Source organism: Crinia signifera, chromosome 3 (assembly GCF_055691185.1).
Source record: "Crinia signifera chromosome 3, ASM5569118v1, whole genome shotgun sequence".
Taxonomy (NCBI): Eukaryota; Metazoa; Chordata; class Amphibia; order Anura; family Myobatrachidae; genus Crinia; species Crinia signifera.
In genome coordinates, this window is record NC_139219.1 from 114,274,235 (window position 1) to 114,298,175 (window position 23,941).

At 42.4% G+C, this 23,941-nt stretch overlaps 1 protein-coding gene across 3 annotated transcripts in view; it reads right to left on the reverse strand.

Annotated features, from left to right (window-relative positions):
- Positions 1-12,879: 12,879 nt before the first annotated feature.
- GNG4 (G protein subunit gamma 4) overlaps positions 12,880-23,941 on the reverse strand; it is a 77,301-nt gene continuing 66,239 nt past the window's right edge. For all 3 annotated transcript variants that reach the window (XM_083176388.1, XM_083176387.1, XM_083176390.1), the window contains one exon: positions 12,880-13,816. In XM_083176388.1, coding sequence (XP_083032514.1) covers positions 13,688-13,816 — 129 coding nt within the window. In that variant the 3' untranslated portion in view covers positions 12,880-13,687. The remainder of the gene's footprint in view (positions 13,817-23,941) is intronic.

The following is a 23,941-nucleotide window of genomic DNA, read 5'->3' on the forward strand; positions in this document are numbered from 1 at the left end:
ATTCTCTGTTATTGTCTAATTTATATGTTTTTTTCACGTTTTTTATGTCTTTTTATTTTTATTTTTATTTAATTATATCATATGCTGTTTTTTAATGTATTAAACATCATTGTTGTATGTTGTGTTGCACCTTAGATCACCTGTGTGGCATGCTGACCCCCGCAGAGTGCGTGGTTACCAAACCCTGCCCAGCCTGTCTCGGCTGTCTAAGGCGGTGGGACGCACAGTTGGAAGCTGGTGGAAAGCAAGCTTGCTGCCACCATGGCAACGCTGTTGCGGAGACCGGAAGTGCAGCTGAGAAGACTTCCGGGAGACGGTGCACGCGGCGGGAGACGCTGCTGACAGGTAAGGTCTTGGGCAAAGGCGTAACTACCATAGGTGCAAGGGGTGCAGCTGCAATGGGGCCCAGAGCTGAAGGGGGCCCATCTTTACTGTATAAGTTATATTTTCTATATACATTTATCATCAATATTTGGTATATAGGGGCCCTTACAAACTTTTGCTATGGGGCCTGTGAATATCTAGTTACGCCCCTGGTCTTGGGGGTATATATGTGCAATGTTTGTTCTATGTGATTGCTGTAGGAGGTTCTGAGGAAGGCAGTATGCTGCCGAAAGTACTTAACCATGTAAATACAGTTGTATTGTACTTATACAGTCTCCGAGTGCTTTCTCTATTGGAAGTGTATGGATTGTGTGGACCCAGCACCGGAGCAGTTGTTGAATCAGAGTGCCGGCATAAGGAGATATATGCAAATGGGAGACGCTGCAAGGCGTTACTGAGTTGCATGGCACCTATATTTGTGTTGCGAAATTGAACTTTGAAAATAGCACAAGCTTTTTTGCACAGCGATTGTACTTCAAGCAACATCCTGTTTTCATTCACTGTGTCAGCAGTCGGCTGCATGGTGTTTGCTGTTTTTAAACCACTATTTTTCTGTGTGCTGTAATACTCCTTGGGAGCTGCTGGTGTACAGCATGGAGCTGGACACTGATTCTACTCCAACCCAGGGTGCAGGCTGCAATTTGGGACCCACACCCACACCGGTTGATGAAACATTTAGCTTTTCTTCTGCTGAGATTGAAAGTATCCTCTCCAAGGAAACGGTGGATCATACAGATCTGGGATATAATGCTGAGGACGCTTATTTCCAACTGCTCAAAGCCAAGAAACGTGAGATAGACTATCAATTGCATAGTATTTCTTTAGCAAATTATTATCGCGACCACAAGATCCCCCGTGGCTTTAGGGTTAGAAACATACCGACCATAGGCAGGAGCAATCCTGATTTCACCCGCCGCTGGATCGCGATCCTAAACAAATGTGCCTATGATCTGATGATTCTGGTAGTCCACGAGGCGAATAGAGAGTTGGAGCTTACTCGCATTAAGATCTCTAACCTGGAGAAGGAATGTATCAATATATTGCAAGAAGATAAAGATAGCAATTGGCTGACAAAACTGGAAACTCAATGTAACCAGTATCGCACTGAATTGCTTCGCTTCAAACGTAACAAAAAAATGGCTGTGGACAATGATTATGAGGAGAATAAGGTATATCCATGGCTATATGGAGTGAGCGACTCTTCTGCCCCATTCCAGGGACAAGGAAGGAGGCGCAGGCCTTGGCAGGCCAGACAACGGGCACCGAGAGGTGATCAGAATAAAACCAGTAGTGACAGTGATTTTTTATTTTCGGAGGTGGACGACCCGGGAAAACCCGCTTCAGGCCCTTCGGGTCGGAGGGCTCGGGGGGCTGCAAACAAAAATATGCTCCCACCCGGAGGGGGGGTCAAAACAAGAGGGGCCCTCAAAACCGGAGTGGTGACAAAGACCTGATCTTCAATTTATTGAATAAAATCTTATCAGCCACTGAGATACAAGTATTAAATAAAGGACTCAGTTTCGTCCCCACCAATGGCCATGATGAGTTCAACTGGAAAATGAGCCTACATCAGTTTTCCAGGCGCTTGAGGCTTAAGGAGCATTTTCAAAATAAACCTGACAACCGAACGGTGACTGTTTTTGATGCATTTCTGAATAAAAACAGCAGGTCGTCTTTTGACCCTATATCGAACAATTCATCGATCAAGACGTTCAACAGATTGCTAGATGACTCAGCTCATAGGTATTTGGCGACACCGTACAAACTTCGCCCAAACCTTACCAAGCTGGAAGTACAAGCCCTTAAATCCCTCGAGATGGACAAAACTATCTGCATCAGGCCTGCGGATAAGGGGGGCGCAATCGTGGTCCAGAACATTGAGGACTACAAATCTGAAATCCTCTCTCAGCTCAATGATGCTGATGTCTACTGCAAATTGAAGTCAGACCCCACCCCCGTGTATCATAAAGAACTCACTAGCATTTTGCAAAATGCTTTGAATAACAACCTTATTCCATCTAAGGTTCATCAAACACTACAGGTCACCCACCCCATCGTGCCCGTTATATATACGTTGCCAAAACTGCACGAAAACAGCTCCAAGCCCCCTGGTAGGCCAATTATTTCGGCCCGTGGGTCGTTAATGCAGCCTGTATCTAGGTTGTTGGACAGCATTGTCCAGCCACTATTGCTGTCACAGAGCACGTTTCTCAAGGATACCACCACATTCTTACAGAAATTGGACCAACTGCCCGCCATCCCAGAAGGCACGCTGTTATGCTGCCTCGACGTCAACAGCTTATACACCTCCATCCCCCATGAAGGGGGGCTTCGAGCTATGAGGATTTTCCTTGAAGCAAATCTGGATTCCAGAACTTTTGATCATCAATTGTACCTAACTTTGTTGGAACTCACCCTTATCAGAAATTTCTTTCTGTTTGACGGATCCTTCTACCTCCAGCGGCGTGGGTGTGCTATGGGGTCATCCGTAGCACCCACGTACGCGAACGTCTACATGTTCATGGTAGAGCAGGATATGTTCTTCTCTGATCCCGATGTATCTCGTAACATTATTATGTATACGAAATACATCGATGATATCTTTATGCTATGGTCCGGGGGAGTACAATCATTTACTAAACTGATGGCTGACCTTAATGATAGGGATTTTCCTATTAAGTTCACTTTCACATATGATGTGGCTCGAGCAAATTTCCTCGATGTATCGATTTTGCTGGAGACAGGCAAATTTCAAACGTGTGTGCATAGCAAGGAGACTGACCGAAACACGTTACTTAGGGCCACCAGCCACCATCCTCCAGCCTTAAAACGAGGCCTCCCTCTATCACAGATGATGAGGGTGGCAGGTATTACTAACCGTGAGGAACTTATTCCTGAAGAGTTGGATAAGATGGTTGTGAAGTTTGAGGCCCGGGGTTATGACACTGAGCTCCTTCTTAAACAAAAAGCCACCGTTCTTTCTAAAAACAGACAGGAACTTTTTGCCACTAAAATTAAACAACCGAGCAAAACCATTCCTTTTGTGAGTGATTTCACTACGGCTAGCCCTATCTTAGGCCGTGCCATGAAAGCATTATGGCCCATTGTTGGCATTGATCGGGACTTGCCTTCCCTAACAGGTGTCAGACCTCTACTGGCATACAGGAGGGGAAGGAACCTTAGGGATCGCCTCGTCCATGCAGACGTGACCAATAACAATGTGTGTCTACCTAATGTGACCAGAAAACCCCCCGGCTGCTATAAATGTCTTTGTGTTACCTGCAAATTTCTTGTAGCAGGGAGATCATTTAAACATCCCCACTTAGACAAAATGTATGATATCCGTCAGGTCCTTAATTGTAACTCAACTCATGTCGTGTATGTGGTCACATGTCCGTGCCACATATACTACGTGGGTCAAACAATTAGGAAATTTAAAGAAAGGATGGGGGCACACAGGTCCTCTATCAGCATGATCCTAAGAGGGAAGGACATATACCAGCCTGTCCCTAGACATTTTAGGGACGCTGGCCATGTGCTTGAGGATCTGAAGTACTTTATGATAGATCAAATTCCTGTCTCGAATCATGGAGGAGACAGAGCGAAGGCTTTACTTATACGAGAGTCCCAATGGATCTTGCGCTTGGGGACCACCAAGCCAGGTGGCCTCAATGACAAGATCAGTTGGAACAGTCTTGTATAAACTTACTTGTATTATTGGCTATTAACCAGTGGCAGTGGTTGATTCTCTGTTATTGTCTAATTTATATGTTTTTTTCACGTTTTTTATGTCTTTTTATTTTTATTTAATTATATCATATGCTGTTTTTTAATGTATTAAACATCATTGTTGTATGTTGTGTTGCACCTTAGATCACCTGTGTGGCATGCTGACCCCCGCAGAGTGCGTGGTTACCAAACCCTGGCCAGCCTGTCTCGGCTGTCTAAGGCGGTGGGACGCACAGTTGGAAGCTGGTGGAAAGCAAGCTTGCTGCCACCATGGCAACGCTGTTGCGGAGACCGGAAGTGCAGCTGAGAAGACTTCCGGGAGACGGTGCACGCGGCGGGAGACGCTGCTGACAGGTAAGGTCTTGGGGGTATATATGTGCAATGTTTGTTCTATGTGATTGCTGTAGGAGGTTCTGAGGAAGGCAGTATGCTGCCGAAAGTACTTAACCATGTAAATACAGTTGTATTGTACTTATACAGTCTCCGAGTGCTTTCTCTATTGGAAGTGTATGGATTGTGTGGACCCAGCACCGGAGCAGTTGTTGAATCAGAGTGCCGGCATAAGGAGATATATGCAAATGGGAGACGCTGCAAGGCGTTACTGAGTTGCATGGCACCTATATTTGTGTTGCGAAATTGAACTTTGAAAATAGCACAAGCTTTTTTGCACAGCGATTGTACTTCAAGCAACATCCTGTTTTCATTCACTGTGTCAGCAGTCGGCTGCATGGTGTTTGCTGTTTTTAAACCACTATTTTTCTGTGTGCTGTGATACTCCTTGGGAGCTGCTGGTGTACAGCATGGAGCTGGACACTGATTCTACTCCAACCCAGGGCGCAGGCTGCAATTTGGGACCCACACCCACACCGGTTGATGAAACATTTAGCTTTTCTTCTGCTGAGATTGAAAGTATCCTCTCCAAGGAAACGGTGGATCATACAGATCTGGGATATAATGCTGAGGACGCTTATTTCCAACTGCTCAAAGCCAAGAAACGTGAGATAGACTATCAATTGCATAGTATTTCTTTATCAAATTATTATCGCGACCACAAGATCCCCCGTGGCTTTAGGGTTAGAAACATACCGACCATAGGCAGGAGCAATCCTGATTTCACCCGCCGCTGGATCGCGATCCTAAACAAATGTGCCTATGATCTGATGATTCTGGTAGTCCACGAGGCGAATAGAGAGTTGGAGCTTACTCGCATTAAGATCTCTAACCTGGAGAAGGAATGTATCAATATATTGCAAGAAGATAAAGATAGCAATTGGCTGACAAAACTGGAAACTCAATGTAACCAGTATCGCACTGAATTGCTTCGCTTCAAACGTAACAAAAAAATGGCTGTGGACAATGATTATGAGGAGAATAAGGTATATCCATGGCTATATGGAGTGAGCGACTCTTCTGCCCCATTCCAGGGACAAGGAAGGAGGCGCAGGCCTTGGCAGGCCAGACAACGGGCACCGAGAGGTGATCAGAATAAAACCAGTAGTGACAGTGATTTTTTATTTTCGGAGGTGGACGACCCGGGAAAACCCGCTTCAGGCCCTTCGGGTCGGAGGGCTCGGGGGGCTGCAAACAAAAATATGCTCCCACCCGGAGGGGGGGTCAAAACAAGAGGGGCCCTCAAAACCGGAGTGGTGACAAAGACCTGATCTTCAATTTATTGAATAAAATCTTATCAGCCACTGAGATACAAGTATTAAATAAAGGACTCAGTTTCGTCCCCACCAATGGCCATGATGAGTTCAACTGGAAAATGAGCCTACATCAGTTTTCCAGGCGCTTGAGGCTTAAGGAGCATTTTCAAAATAAACCTGACAACCGAACGGTGACTGTTTTTGATGCATTTCTGAATAAAAACAGCAGGTCGTCTTTTGACCCTATATCGAACAATTCATCGATCAAGACGTTCAACAGATTGCTAGATGACTCAGCTCATAGGTATTTGGCGACACCGTACAAACTTCGCCCAAACCTTACCAAGCTGGAAGTACAAGCCCTTAAATCCCTCGAGATGGACAAAACTATCTGCATCAGGCCTGCGGATAAGGGGGGCGCAATCGTGGTCCAGAACATTGAGGACTACAAATCTGAAATCCTCTCTCAGCTCAATGATGCTGATGTCTACTGCAAATTGAAGTCAGACCCCACCCCCGTGTATCATAAAGAACTCACTAGCATTTTGCAAAATGCTTTGAATAACAACCTTATTCCATCTAAGGTTCATCAAACACTACAGGTCACCCACCCCATCGTGCCCGTTATATATACGTTGCCAAAACTGCACAAAAACAGCTCCAAGCCCCCTGGTAGGCCAATTATTTCGGCCCGTGGGTCGTTAATGCAGCCTGTATCTAGGTTGTTGGACAGCATTGTCCAGCCACTATTGCTGTCACAGAGCACGTTTCTCAAGGATACCACCACATTCTTACAGAAATTGGACCAACTGCCCGCCATCCCAGAAGGCACGCTGTTATGCTGCCTCGACGTCAACAGTTTATACACCTCCATCCCCCATGAAGGGGGGCTTCGAGCTATGAGGATTTTCCTTGAAGCAAATCTGGATTCCAGAACTTTTGATCATCAATTGTACCTAACTTTGTTGGAACTCACCCTTATCAGAAATTTCTTTCTGTTTGACGGATCCTTCTACCTCCAGCGGCGTGGGTGTGCTATGGGGTCATCCGTAGCACCCACGTACGCGAACATCTATATGTTCATGGTAGAGCAGGATATGTTCTTCTCTGATCCCGATGTATCTCGTAACATTATTATGTATACGAGATACATCGATGATATCTTTATGCTATGGTCCGGGGGAGTACAATCATTTACTAAACTGATGGCTGACCTTAATGATAGGGATTTTCCTATTAAATTCACTTTCACATATGATGTGGCTCGAGCAAATTTCCTCGATGTATCGATTTTGCTGGAGACAGGCAAATTTCAAACGTGTGTGCATAGCAAGGAGACTGACCGAAACACGTTACTTAGGGCCACCAGCCACCATCCTCCAGCCTTAAAACGAGGCCTCCCTCTATCACAGATGATGAGGGTGGCACGTATTACTAACCGTGAGGAACTTATTCCTGAAGAGTTGGATAAGATGGTTGTGAAGTTTGAGGCCCGGGGTTATGACACTGAGCTCCTTCTTAAACAAAAAGCCACCGTTCTTTCTAAAAACAGACAGGAACTTTTTGCCACTAAAATTAAACAACCGAGCAAAACCATTCCTTTTGTGAGTGATTTCACTACGGCTAGCCCTATCTTAGGCCGTGCCATGAAAGCATTATGGCCCATTGTTGGCATTGATTGGGACTTGCCTTCCCTAACAGGTGTCAGACCTCTACTGGCATACAGGAGGGGAAGGAACCTTAGGGATCGCCTCGTCCATGCAGACGTGACCAATAACAATGTGTGTCTACCTAATGTGACCAGAAAACCCCCCGGCTGCTATAAATGTCTTTGTGTTACCTGCAAATTTCTTGTAGCAGGGAGATCATTTAAACATCCCCACTTAGACAAAATGTATGATATCCGTCAGGTCCTTAATTGTAACTCAACTCATGTCGTGTATGTGGTCACATGTCCGTGCCACATATACTACGTGGGTCAAACAATTAGGAAATTTAAAGAAAGGATGGGGGCACACAGGTCCTCTATCAGCATGATCCTAAGAGGGAAGGACATAGACCAGCCTGTCCCTAGACATTTTAGGGACGCTGGCCATGTGCTTGAGGATCTGAAGTACTTTATGATAGATCAAATTCCTGTCTCGAATCGTGGAGGAGACAGAGCGAAGGCTTTACTTATACGAGAGTCCCAATGGATCTTGCGCTTGGGGACCACCAAGCCAGGTGGCCTCAATGACAAGATCAGTTGGAACAGTCTTGTATAAACTTACTTGTATTATTGGCTATTAACCAGTGGCAGTGGTTGATTCTCTGTTATTGTCTAATTTATATGTTTTTTTCACGTTTTTTATGTCTTTTTATTTTTATTTAACTATATCATATGCTGTTTTTTAATGTATTAAACATCATTGTTGTATGTTGTGTTGCACCTTAGATCACCTGTGTGGCATGCTGACCCCCGCAGAGTGCGCGGTTACCAAACCCTGCCCAGCCTGTCTCGGCTGTCTAAGGCGGTGGGACGCACAGTTGGAAGCTGGTGGAAAGCAAGCTTGCTGCCACCATGGCAACGCTGTTGCGGAGACCGGAAGTGCAGCTGAGAAGACTTCCGGGAGACGGTGCACGCGGCGGGAGACGCTGCTGACAGGTAAGGTCTTGGGGGTATATATGTGCAATGTTTGTTCTATGTGATTGCTGTAGGAGGTTCTGAGGAAGGCAGTGCACTGCCGAAAGTACTTAACCACGTAAATACAGTTGTATTGTACTTATACAGTCTCCGAGTGCTTTCTCTATTGGAAGTGTATGGATTGTGTGGACCCAGCACCGGAGCAGTTGTTGAATCAGAGTGCCGGCATAAGGAGATATGTATATATATATATATATATATATATATATAATTATTTATATACATTTGGTCTATCTATAATACTTTAACTGACCCGGCATATACTGGGTCACCTAAGTGTTCATCTCCGTGCTTTGCTCCGCCCCTCTCTGGAAACCCCCTTCTGCGTTTGCCCCTGCCATCTACCAAAATGCAAATTCAGCATGATGTGTCTATATGAAATGGACACCTTCTGCATTGCATTTGCGTACACATTCTGTAGATGCTGCCCCTGACTATTGTCTTGGTTTGACCAGGTTGAGTAAGCTTAAGGCCTCCTTAGCCTGGTCAGTTCCTGGCAGCTTGCAAGGGTATGGGTCATTAGGTCGACCCAATTTAGGTTGACATGCCTTGGGTCAACCGCTGAAGGTCGACAGGGCTTAACTCAACAACTGAAATTGGTCAACATGGCTACATTCGGTGTCATTGTCCATGTCGACATTCGGGACAAAAAAAGTGAAAACCGCATGTTGACCTTTTGACTGTCAACCTTGCCATTGCTGACCCAATGCTCATGTCGCCCTTCCAACCCTGTCGACCTTAGCCACGTCAACCTATTTCAGGTGTCAACCTAAGCCCTGTAGACCTTCAGTGATCGACCCAATGCATGTCAACCTAGATAGGTAGACCTACTGATCATATCCTGAGGAAATCTGCATGCAACCATGCAGACTCTGGTCTTATCCCTTTGGGAAAATGGTAGCATTACACACACATTTCTGCCCTGACCCACATAGTCCAATGTTACAGCATTTTATTCATGCTGTGGTATGGGGAATCTGTAAGCAGACTTGCAGATGGAGGGTTGCACATGTGCAGTACACATCCTGTGCATGTACAGTCCTCCACCATCAGAGATGTGCACTAACCATTGGGCTAGCGTACATTCTGAATCAGGCCCATGGTTGTATACTGTATTACTGTACTTGTCTTTTCTGGTGTGATCCATGAATGTAAAGTATGGGGTATATAGGTGTGAACCATAGCTCTAGTAACTCATATAATTCATTAAATTGTTATACTCTGCTCAATATTTTGAGCAAATGTTGTTGGACAGATTTGTATACATCCAGCCACAATGCAGATGTCTGGTGTGAGTGAGCCGCCATGTCCAATGCAACTTAAATGTCAGCAGTCTTTTTTTGATGAAATTGTATCTTATTCACAATGTAATACAGCTTTGACGAATGAGCAGAATGTGTTGATTAACTTGGAAAACATAGCAAAAAGAGAAACATTTCAGTGTATTTAAACACTTTTTTATCAGGCTTAATATTTTGTTCATTTTTTCCTCTTTGTTTATTGCAAGAACCACTTACAAATACTTTGTATGCACTGGTAGAAAAGACGGTCCACATGTTTGCATCTGCCCATTAAGCTAAAGTTGCCAAAGATGGCACAGCCATGCCATATTCAGGGAGCTTCACACATTTTCAGAGGGTCGAACAAAATTCACAAAGGGGCCTGGCCACAAGTCAAAAATGTATGTACTTTACATCCTCTAATAATGGGCCATGATGGTTTTCTTGGGGGCCATGTTGTACAGTAACATGGGGCTGCCAAGGGATCCATCAGGCCTGAATGAACTCAGCCTTCAGTAATTTAATACAATATGCATTAGTTATTGGCATAGAAGGAATAGGAGAATTGCATCCTATCTCCCCTATACAATGTCAGCCACCATGATGTTCATCCTACAGTGATTGATCATTGATCTGTTGGTCACTGTATATCTTCTACTGTACTGAATGTATGAAGGGCACAAAATTACAAATACATGAGAACTGGTTGGATACAGTGGTGGGTACTGGCATCTGTGACAACTGGGGCAGACAGAAGCCCCAGTGAGCATGCTAATTAGGTTGTGTGGCTACAAGGGCATCCCCCTAAAGGCTACTGTGTGCACTTCTCAGTGGTAAGAGCCAGGGACTACAGGATAATTTCATAGGGCAATATGTTGGAGCCAGCATTATTGTGTCATCCCCCTCACCATCACCATTGTGGTGCCTCTGGTTGGATGGTATGGCAAGGGACACTTACCCAAAAACCATTCAATTGAAAATGCTGCTCTCATGAACATTAAAGTACAAATTTACATCTAACTTGTTTTTCTCTTAACATTGTGAAATACACTTTTAAATATGTTGGCAAATGTGAAACATTGCAATCTTTATTTATTTGAATGACATCTGGTTCAGTAACTGAAAAGCAAACCAGAAAGTATACAAATTATTGCATGTAATTTAGTTTGAAAAATATTGCATGTAATTTCAATTGTTAAACATAATGGATTAACTGAAATCTTTATTAAACAACTGCACTCATGGGGCCAAATGTAATAGGGTGAGAGTTTCAGAAAGTGAGAGATTTTGGGAGAGTTTCCCCATGTTTTTTTAAAGCAGCAATCAATGACATGGCAAAATCAACCTGGTTTTGCAGTGCAATTGATTGCTGCTTTAAAAAACATGGGAAAACTCTCCCAAAGTCTCTCACTTCCTGAAACTCTCACCCTAAAACATTTGGCCCATGGTATCTTGTAATACTGATAATATTAGATGAAAACGGCAAATGAGGGTGGATGCATTGTATTTAGTAAAACTATCAACAGCATAAAGATTGACAGACTACTTCTTTTTGAGAGGAGGCTACAGAATTACACACTACAAATGTATTTTACTTTCCTCCTATAGTGGTGGAAAAGCAATTAAAAACTTTATTACATTTTGTGGTAAATTATTTAGAAAATTCAGAGGTATAATGATTTCCTCTTCTTCAGCAAAGTTATTTAATATCAAGAATATTTATTATAATGACTGGCTTTAAGAAATCTGTGACACAAACCAATAAATAACTACTATGCTATTAATGTGTACAGTGCAGCTCTAATAAGAAAATTACCATATAACCGCCAACAAAAGGCAATGATACTCAGAGACAGACATACTGTAGTTGTGCTTCAAATGTTGTCCATCAAATATCACTGTAGGGTAGGTTATATTGTAGGAGTAATCCAGACTCAAACAAAAACAATGGCATACTGTATGACATTTTTCTGCTTCAAAATTTAGATTTCTTTAAAGGGGAAAAAATCATAAACCTGTAAGTATGTTGTGCAAATATATTTTACCATTGCAATTAATTTCATTAGAAATATTGCATAGTTTTGACAATTCTCTTATAATGTGTATTATCTTCCACAACTTCAGCAGTCATTCAAGCAGGTACCACTGGTATTATTAATGTACACTAGAACCTAACTGGAAACAACATTTTGCGGCCTTCTGAATACTTTTTGAAATACTGAATCAAAAATCAGTCCAGTTTCACCTGCTGACCCATTCCCATTTCCTGAATACCTGAAGCTGGTAGCAATATTGCTATACTCTGTCCCTATTATGGTAATGGAGAAAACAGATGGCAAGATCACCCTATTCAAGATAGGTTGGGCGAATAAGAATGTTGTTATTCAAATTTTTGTTCTAAAGGACTAGCATCAAGAACCTATAGGGAGACCTCAATTCAGAGTAATGAGTGCAGAGTGCTACCGATAAAGCCAGGTAAAGGAAATCCACAACTAATAACATCACTAATTTTACCTCGCTTATCATAAAGGTATGCAGGGAAATAAGCAGATATTGCCTAGTGCAGGGGTTCCCAATCTTTTTCTAATTATGGCACCCTAGAGTATCAAAATTTTTCCACGGCACCCCTAGGCCCCAAAACATATATATCAAATTAAGTAGATTGTATTTATATGTGCTTCTTAGATTCAGTTATGTGGTAAAGGGCAGGATTTAGTTCTTATTGTACACATTTTATGATTGGCAGCCACCAGTACTAGCTTTGTCAACAAATAATTGATCATAAATAATTTGAATTGGTCCTGGACGACCAACGCGAGGCACCCCTTCAAGTGTCACAAGGAACCTTAGGGAGCCTAGGCGCACAGTTTGGGAACCACTGGTGTATTAGTGTATTAGATGGTAGCACTTGTAGTAATACACCGTGGTGATGTACAGTGCCACATTGCTCTGAACAGAGTTCCCTCCCCAAAGATTTCACCACTAGTTATTAAAAGAACAATAAAAATATCCACAACTTACAGAGTTGTCCTCTGATCCAGTGGTCAGTCAGAAGTTATTGATGTACATGGGATACTTAACACAAATACAATATTAAAATAAACCATAATGGCACACACAAAGAGAAGAAAAAAGAAAACTCACATCCTTCAGAAAGTAATGTAATAAACAACTTTGTTCACTGTGTTGAGAAATCCCTGATACTAGTTACAATACATAACCATAATTACATATGCATGTCACTTGAAGTTATAATTTGAGATAATAACATTGATTATGGAGCATTGTATTTATTTGTAGAGAGAGCACTTGCATTGTATGTTTGTATAAAGGTGATGTCCACCCACACTTTTGAAATGACTATCTAGGAGAAGAGGGTGTAAAAGTATAAGTCTATTGAGAATAAGCATCAGTGTGCCTAGACCTTTTAGAATAAAGTGATCTGCAAAACTTCTTGGTCCTGCCAGAAGAAAATCTAACACCCCCCTGAATAGGCAATATATAGTGACTTCCCCAAAGAATGTGGCTACTCCTATAATTTGGCTGTATGTATTGTAATGTTTCTGAGTTAGTGTGTAAACTATCATTTAGAGTTCTATTATGCTACTGTCATGCATGGGGGATATCCAATCAGCTCTACAAATTTTTGGCCAAAAAAAACAGACTGATTTTTTAAACATGTTCATATTAATAACCTGTTTTTTTCAGCCAAAAAAATGTCCCTTTTTTGGCACAATAAGACATGGGACCTCGGATAAGTATCTGGACCTCTGTGTTATCATGGCTCTGAGGGCTGGTTTTCGGGAAATATGCGTGGTGTGCTTCAGGCACATGAAACATAATTCCCGATAAGTGTCCGTTCCCGGGGTTAATTGGATAGCCCTGGCAAATCCATTAGACATGGTAAATTACTGCAGCTAATTGGATACCGACCATAATGTCTATTTCAGCACAAAAAAATCACTTTAAAGAATAGTACAAAAAAATTTCTTCTCCCTAAATGGGTTTTCTGAGGCAGGTACTGGAAGAATAAGTGGGTCATCTCTAGTATGAGCATCACAATAGGCCATCAAATCTGCTGCAGCTTTGGATATCTGGAAAACAAACCAAAAAAAAAAGAGAATAGATTGATCAACTATGAGCAAATGGATAAGTATACTGTATAAATAAAACAATACATTATTTAACACCTGTGCAACATGCTACTTTAAATGTTGAATGAAAAAAAAAAAATTCTGGTGTTAAAGGGGGGCATTCAATATGGGTCTGCGACTGTCGGAATGTCCCAGCAGTCTGAATCCTGGGCTGTTTTCAGTTAATCAGTCAGTAATGAGACAGTCAGAATTCACTGTTCTGGCTGTCTATTGTCGGAAAGTCAGTGGATTGGCGAAAACAATCCATGACCGTTTCGGACAGAACAGATACCACTTTTAAAAAGTTCGACCTGACACCCTTCAATGCTGTCGTTAATGGCAGCATATAATAGGTGAGTGCCGATATTTCCCCTGTTGGGGGAATATCGGCACATATTGAATACACCCCTTGAGAGATTCCAGAGAGAAGATCCACGAGGAGTGTGAGAGGCATGGCACAATGATGATTATAATTTGTACTTGTGTATTAGCACGGCGCCCACGATTTTCATCACAGTGCATCTCATCGCATCGCAATGCATGCAATATAGCGGCATGTGATGTGATGCGATTTGTAATTGTACAAGCACCCTGATGGGTGCTTACAATATTAAATGCACCCCCATTTTCAACGCCACCCCCACTCTCAACGCGAGGGGACGCGGATTACTTTACATGTATTCCACGTCCCCTCGCGGGGCACGCTGCGCTCGCCACATTATCTAGGATCAACTCCATGCCGACGTGGATAGTGGGGGTATGAAAAGGTCGGAGGACACGTACCGCCGCCCCGCGCAGGCGAGCTGCGCTCGCCACACTTCGGGTTGGCGTTGATAGTGGGGGTCGCATTGACAATGGGGGTGCATTTAACATTGTAAGCACCCATCAGGGTGCTTGTACAATTAAAAATCACATTGCATCGCATTGCATGCCATTTGCTGGCATGCGATGCTATGCAATATTTAATTGTACATTCCGGTTAATTTAATGTGAATATCGCATCGCATCGCATACCATTAAATATAGTATGCGATGGTATGCGATGGGCGCCGTGATAATACACAAGTACCTTATAATTTGTTAATATTTACTTACACAGAGGTAATGGTGGGGTGTCAATGCTGCAGGGGGGGATCAGCACTAGAAGAAAGTGCTACTGGAAGGGCCAATTGCACCAGATACTTATTTCAAAATTGTTATTTCCTTTCTTAAGTAATTACATTGTCATTACAAGTAATGATTACCTTTGCACTACACCCTTTCTATGCTCTTTCACTATATGTAATCCTCATCAGACCCAGGAATAAATTGCTCATTAGATAAATATTTGTCTATGCCATACTTATGCATACTAATTAGGCCACATTAATTTGCCTGCCACAAAACCATCTCAAGTTCCGCCTAAAGCCTCACCCCATATTTGTGGTCTTACAAGTGACACAATGGTAAAACTATATATAACATGTACAGGTTGAGTATCCTTTAGCCTTGGGACCAGAAGAATTTTGGATAATGGATTATTCCATATTTTTGAATATTTTTATATTTGAATGAGGTATCTTGAGGTATATTGCATTTATTTTGTATAAGCACATCAAACACATGAAATGCATACAAATATATTTTATTTGTGCATGAAACAAAGTTTGTGTACTATCTCAGGCACTCAATTTAAATGCCAAGCAATAATGTCCTTGCACATATTTAGTGTCAGTTATGTTTTTTTCCCCAGCAGTGCCAGTTACAGATGCACCCAGTAGGTTTTTAGCAAAAAATAAAAAATAAAAGTACATTTTGGAGACTATGGTTTTTGGAATAATTTGGATAACAGATATTTAGATAAGGGATACTCAATCTGTATCCACCTCTTTTGTATGCATCAGTAGTATTGTAAAAAGTCAACATGTATACATACATATATAAAAAATACAAAGGCCAGTATTCAATGTTTTGTTTAGCGATGTGCAGCAAATCCTGTTTAGGATTCGCTACACAATCGCCAGGTTCCAGAAGGCTGGAGCATTCTCTGCCAGCCCTCCCTCTCACCGTATTAAATGCCGCAGGGGATCCGCTGCCCCTGACAGCTATTTTTAACCCCCCCCTGACGAATGCCGCCGGGGGGTGGCGCAAGGCAGGGAAGAAGCTGCCCCCCCCATCCCGGGAGAGCTGGCAGGAGATGCGGTGGAGAGAGCCGCTGTGCTGGTCCCGCTCATGCATATGTAATGAGCGGGACCAGTGTGCAGTGAATATGTAATAAGCGTCTCCCCCTGCTGTCGTCATGTGTTAAAAAAAAAAAAATTTAATTTAAATATTTATTCATGTGCTGCAAGCACCCTTTATTTTAAAAGATCACATTCCAGTTCACCTTAAAAAGATGTAGAATGCAAAATCATGGCAAAAATCATGGAGAAACCAGTTCGCCATCCTAGCATTGAATACATTCTAGGCGAATCACGGTGAAAACCCCATTGAAATACACCAGCGAATTGCAGCAAGCATGAAACTGAGAACTGGCCCGCAGTCACTGTTCGCATTCGGGGAACAGTGAACATTGAATAGGGTGAATCAGATTTTCAGTGAAAAAGATTCACAGCAAGGAATGAAAACAGCCCAATTCACCGAAAAAAAACAGTGAATCGGGAGCATTGAATACTGCCCAAAGTAGTAGCAATTATATCAGGTAGCATTTAAAAAATGTGGCAGAAAGAACCTGAGAGGGAGACACCTGGGCAGTATCATACCCATCACCTAAGGAGGGTTCTGTGCAGCCTTCCTGGCAAGATACCAGGTGGTACAGCATTACAAAGGCTAAGGTGAATTTGTTCTGTGGTTGTTAGTGGGAGGGTACCAATATAAAATTTCCATAATATAAAAAAGAATTCCCCCTGTTTCTCCTTATACAAGTGTTTCCACCAAATCCATTCTGAATAACAAGTGGAGTTTATTCAAAGAGAATTGAGTAAACCATCTGCACATGCCTCCAGTTATCCTGGAGTGATCCAAGTGTAATGAACTGTACAAGAGTCTTTGGATATCATTTGGAATCTTCAGAATATTAAACATTTAAGTAGACTTTGCTCCCCACACTTTATCAGATTTATGTGAAAAATATGGCATGTCTTACCATCATCGTACTGATGATAGGCATACTTCCTATTTACAAATCTTTAGCTTTGTTCATTCTTTAATAAAAATGCAAAAGTGGTGTAATCCTACTCCATTTGAATGTCACTATGGGCCTTATTTTGGTTCATTCTTTCTGACAAAATCCTTCTTAGATGGGCAAAACCATGTGCACTGCAGGGGGGCAGATGTAACATGTGCAGAGAGAATTAGATTTGGGTGAGTAATTTTGTTTCTGTGCAGGGAAAATACTGGCTGCTTTATTTTTACACTGCAATATAGATCTCACTTTGAAGTAAAACCCCACCCAAATCGAATTCTCTCTGCACATGTTACATCTGCCCCACCTGCAGTGCACATGGTTTTGCCCATCTAAGAAGGATTTTGTCAGAAAGAATGAACCAAAATAAGGCCCTATATCTATGAACCCAATTGTAAAAGTTTAATCTTCATCCACTACTATGTTCTTACTCCCTCCCCAACAGGCCTGAGAACATGACCTAGGGCTAGTTATGGATAATTCTATGTGGGCTCATATTAGGATATGGGTGGCGAAAACTTCAATTAACGCCAACTATAAAGAAAATTCATATTAAATACATTCTTTATGGTATCTCGTACCTGATTGATTAAATCGTATTTTCCAGGGTCTTTGGATCTCTGTTGGTGATATTGTGGTCAGAAAGATACTTATAATAAACATTCGGTGGAATTGGCCCTTAATCTCCAAATATTGGGATGACATAGTGATTCTGATATCTAGGGACAAATGAAATAGGGTGTGAGAATCAGAAAGTGATTTAAAGCAATCATTTACACTGAAAAACTAGGTTGATTTTGCTATGTAAATGATTGCCGCTTTAAAAAAATGGGTAAACTTTCACAAAATCGCTCACTTTCTGATTCTCACACTCTACTTAATTTTTCTCCCCAATGTGATTGGTATCTTGAACTCTAAAGATCCTTTACCTGCTTATTTGTAAACACCTCTGATCAATGTCCAAGTCACAAAACAAACATATGGCCATGCTTATATCGCAGCAAAAATGTTAATAACTTTGAACTGGAAATGGCAATGATCTCATCTCATCTAATCTGATTAACAAAGTATGGTATGTAGCATCTGTGGAATATATCATAGATTTGCTCAAATACACTGTGCCACTCTGTGCTGCACAACATATTGCATAAATTCTCTTTCCTAAATTTTCGCTTTTTTATTATTGTTACTTTTTTGGTAAATCTTTTATCGTGGCCCATCTCATGTCTAAAGTATCAGGAGATCTGGGGGCTATATTCAAATGGTAATTTTTATTACACATATGTATGTACGGGATGCAGTTAAAATCCCATCGGTCGGGATCCCGGCGTTCAGAATCCCGACGCCGGAATCCCGACCGATGAAATCCGTCCACGACACCCCTGGAGGGAGAATAAATTAGCGTGCCGAGCGTAGCGAGGCACCGGGCCCGCTGCGTGGAGCCCGCAAGGGGGGGGGGCGATCCACGTCCCCCCCTTGTCGGGATTTCGGCGGTCGGGATTCCGGCGTCGGGATTTTGAACGCCGGCATCCCGACCGCCGGGATTTCATACTGAATCCGTATGTACGTTACTGTATATTTTCTATGTTCAACTTTATTGAGAAATAACTAATTTAAAAAAAAAAGTGTAATGAATGGATATGGCTCTATGTTATAATAATAATTTTACCAGAAGCTTGTCTAATAGTTATCTTTTATGAAAAGAACCTCAGGGTATGAGTCACATTTAAAATGCCAAGGGGCATGGGCTAACCATAGCATTGTAAGATTATTTGTTCAAATACCATGGGGCATGGGCTAACCATAGCATTGTGAGGAGACCTCTGAGTAGGTTAGACTATTACTGATCAATACAAAAGTTCTAATGTTATTAATCTCCACATTGTGAAGGATAAGTAGCCATGCAGTCTGGAAAGTTTGGGCTTTGAATCGGGGGTAAATGTAAGGAATGGCAGGCATCTACACCAGCATTATGGCAGGGAATATGGCAAATTTTACTTATTGTCCACAGAAGCAGATTAGTTTTCACTAGGTCCAGTATCTCCTGATCATGTTGAGTGGATCACAGCAAATCCATGTTGCCCAAGAAGCCTTCATTTAAGAGTTATTTGTGTATTTGTAGTCCAGTGACACAAGTGTCTTAAGAGGGTTGCTTGGTTATGTGCTCCTATTTGATTCGGTTAGTAAAGTTTCTACAAACCGGACATTGATTTAGTAAGAATTCCCAGAAATGCTTATAATGGGTAAAGTAGATGGGAAACTGCTAATATTAAGCAAGTTGACCAAAGGAAAGAGAATGGAATGCGTCACTGCTCCTTTGATTTAATTAGAAATTATACAGATAGCCTGAGAAAGAGCCAATAAGGTGATTCTAGCAAATATCATAATGCTATAATTCCCAACACAGTACAATAGCTTCTGCAAATAGACACAGCTGTATAATCATGCATGGTATCTGCAAAGACACTTTTACAAGCCAAATTAAAGAGGGGCACCATTAAAGGTTATCACAGATGGTGTAATGGTTAGCACTACTGCCTCACAGTGCTGAGGTCATGGGTTTGATTACCACCATGGCCCTAACTGTGCGGAGTTTGTATATTCTCCCTGTGTTTGCATGGGTTTCCTCCGGGTACCCTGGTTTCCTCCCACAATCCAAATATATACTGGTAGGTCAATTAGCTTCCAACAAAAGCCTTCACTCTCTGCTCGCTGGGTAATTGACACCCTCCAGACATTCCCATTATCAGTGGTGGCCTTTGCAGTGCAGAGTGAGTCCTGGCTTACTCAGCACTGCGGTTGGGGGAAAACCATTCGATGGTGCAAGGCTGCATACGCGGGACAATGTTTCCAGCATGAATTCTGTTGGCAATGTATGTCCCTCACAGGTCAAGTTTATTAAAGATAGTGGCACATATGGTGGTGGTGGTGGTGGGGGGGTTATGGGAAGGTTTGTTTTGGGTAGTTTTGCTTTATTTCTTTTCTTTTTGCTTGATAGGTAGACTTGGATATTTTATTATGATATTGGTATTTTACTCTACTCTACATGTAACTATTTTGTTCGATATTAGTGCATGTTGGTGCTCTACACCCCACTACACAAATAATGTCTCAGTCTATTATCCTGTTTACCTCTGTTTTGAGATACCCTAATGATGCTTTCGGGTATTTGGGATATTGGAACTCATAGGGAACTCATTTGTTTTTTTTGTTTTTGTGTACTAATGCAAAAATCAATAAAAATCACTGAATTGAAAAAGAATGGTACCTGCTCCAAAAAATATCATGATATGGCTTTTTTCTTCATAAAGATAATTGTAAGACATAAAGTATTTATTGTTCTGCTATTCATATGTCTGTTCCTCACTAAAACAAGGTGGCAGCATAATCCGCAATACAGTGGTTCTCAAACTTTTTTTGAATCACTGCACAATAGAGTACCAAAACAAATCACAGCGCATACTCGCCAAAAGTATCTTATTGAGAAATTTTGAAGAAAAAAAATATAAAATTCAGCATATTGTGTTGATATGTCATCCTTAAATTCAATTCTCTGGTGAGATACAAGATTTGCTTCTGTTTGTCCACATATTTTATGACTGGCAGCCACAAGCACTAATTTTGTCTATTACATTGACATAAATAATTTTAATTAGTCCTTGGCTACAAATCCAGGGTGCCAGAGCACACAGTTTGGGAAAAACTGCACTATGAGTTCAGCCTACTCTACATCTTGCTAGTGAAGTGAGGTATCAGAGCTCAAATTAGGCATATTGTGTTGCTAGTGGTCTAGGCAGTATGTGAGTACTAAGGTACTAAGCACTCACTTTCTAGATGTGGATGTCCCAAAGGAGTGTATGTTGTGCTGTGTCAATTTTAATTGTTTCTATATGAGTTGAGTAGGAATGATGAAGCAGTAAACTGTATAAGTTAAAATGGGCGTTTAATTTGTAATTAACTACAAACCCTGAAAGAATATTCACAAGAAGACCTTTGCAGTACTCTGAGGGACCCTTAGTGGGTATTAGGGTATCTTGTAGTGATGTACTGACAATAGGGCCCTTACCTGGGATCTACGTTCTTCTCAGGTAACCACAGTGGTCCTAATGGGCAGGGATAGGTTAGTGGTGGGAAAAAAAAACAATTCTTTTTTGTGGGTTAAGTTCATATGTGGAATGAGGTTATGTGCAATATCAACAGTCAATGATCAGTGGGATGGATGGAAGAGTATGTCTGAATTCTCTTGGTCGGTGACCATCGAATTAGTTTTCTCCCCTTTCGGCCACATGCGAGGGGTTGTGTTCTCGGACACATCCCCTCGCTTATTACTGAGGTGGATGTGGGCGGTATTGGCGGCGGGGTGAGGAAGGAGTTCGGCAAGGCCATGGGCGCCGTTTACCCGCTTGCTATGCAGTGAAAGAATGCTGCTTCGCAAGGTTGTCTGAATCAGGCCCTAAATACAGCACAATGTATATATGAAATAAAGTAAAGATAAATTCTATGTGTGTTTGTTCAAACCTCACAACATTTAAGGTCCATACACACTTGGCAACTATGCCCAGTATGTATGGACAGCGATGATCGCATTCACACTGCATACACACTGAGAGGCTTTCCCTCTGCCCGGCGCCAATGGAGGGGGTTGGATGGCTTTGCATAGCGCAGCTGTAAGGACTCTGGAGTGTACCGCCAAACCTGACCACTAACTCTATTGCCTCTACTCGCAGTTGACGGACACGTACGGTGCTAGGCTTCACCAATAACAGCCGCGTTCGACTGAGCTGGTTATGCCAGCTCCGCCCTCGATGCCGCCTGGTCTTATGTGGGACAACGTGTCCGCCAAGGCGAGAAGAGTGCAAGAGGAAAAACTAACTAAAGGAACACAAAGGATGGGGTACCCTCAGAGTCTACCCAAATGCGGAGTGACCACCCCATAGTGTAACAATGCACAGTGGTGGTGCAATAAACAAGACGGGTGCAACAATGCACAGAGGTGGCATAATAATCAATACTGGCGCAAAAATGCACAGAGGTGGTATAATACACAGTACAGGCGCAACAATGCACAGAGGTGGTATAATACACAATATAAAAGTAGACTGCAAGGAGAACCCCTGACTTATCTGGGAAGCAGTAGAACCGCAGATTAGATCTCCAACTACAGCAGCACAAGCACTGAAACTGAAGGACTTGGGAACTCTGACAGGAACCAGAAACACACCACTGAGACACGTGCAAGGCAAGGTTCAGGACAATCAGAAGGAGCGCTAGCTGGAGTACACCGGGCTATAGCAGGATACCATAAGGCGCAAGGCTAGCACAAACTCCCACAGAGAATAGGAGCTCACACAAAACAGACTTGCATATAGCACTGGGAACTAGGAACTATGAGCTATGACTGGCAGGTTTGAACAGGTCAGGATGCCTTATGAAGGCCTCAGGTAATCCACACACCTGCAACCTCCAGCCCAGCAAGGATAACGAGATCACACCAGTGCATCAATTATCCACAGGGGACTGGGCGAAAATGGCACAGACTCACCACTGGAGGCCACTAGAGAGTTGATTACCAACACAGACTGAAATTAACCCAAAACAGGCAAGACAGATATGAAGACATAATGACTCCTAACAGTACCCCCCCCCCCCCCCCCCCAAGGGACCCCAATACCAGGTTCTCCACAAAATAGAAAATTCCAAAATCCTTGCATGCCGGTACTAACAAAAAACATGAAAAACAGAAACAAGCTGCGCCTGCATCTTGTACCAGTGCCCCCCTCTTGAAGGTGGCCATGTGACACAACACGACCAGACAAGTGCATATGACAAACAGGACAAAGGCAAAAGGTCAGTGCTTATTCTTTTTCCTTCTCTTATGTGCATGATTGGAATTGCTGCTAGAAGAAGAAAGAATAGCACATCCCGCAGTCAAGACTATGGGCTTAGACTCTTGTGCCAGTTCTACAATATCCTGAGGACTTTCAGCAGACAAGACAGGCTACTTAGAAGAACTTGAGCAAAATTCTTTGGGACCAAATCTCTTAACAACTGCTTCACCAAATGCCTGGACATCCTTAAGAATGGGATCTTCAGTTTTAATAAATTTGGACGCCCATTTGAAAGGCTTCCCTCTGAAGGAGTAGATCAAATAGAGCACAACAAGTGATGCCTAAAAATGGTCTGGACTCCATAATGGTGACATACTGTAGAGAGCACAACATATTGGGCTAAGTCCCCATCAAAGACTATAGATGTAGAGACATCATCTAAAGAGTCAAAATTGGCTTCATTATAAGCAAACTGACCGGACTGCATAGCTGGGGTAATGGCACTGACAGAGGCAGTGGCCCACGGGACTTCGGCAGAGACAGTGGCCCTTGGGACCTCGGCAGAGGCAGTGGCCCTCGGGGCCTTGGCAGAGGCCCTCGGGACCTCAGCAGAGGCCTTCGGCAGAGGTAGAAACATAGAAACATAGAATTTGACGGCAGATAAGAACCACTTGGCCCATCTAGTCTGCCCCTTTTTTTAAACATGTTACCTCAAACCATATTTGATCCTTATTTTTTTGTAAGGATGTTTAAATTGTACTACTGTATTTGCGTCTCCCACCTCTGATGCTAGGCTATTCCACTTATCTACTACTCTTTCTGTGAAAAAATTCTTCCTCACATTTCCCCTGAATCTTCCTCCCTCTAGTTTCAGTGCATGTCCTCGTGTTCTGTTGCTCCTCTTCCTGTGAAGAATGTCTCCCACCTGTACCTTGTTAAAACCCTTGATATATTTGAAAGTTTCTATCATGTCCCCCCTTTCCCTTCTCTGCTCTAAAGTATACATATTAAGATCTTTTAGTCTTTCCTGGTACTTTTTGTGATGTAGGCCATGCACCATTTTAGTTGCTCTTCTTTGTACAGTCTCTAATCTAT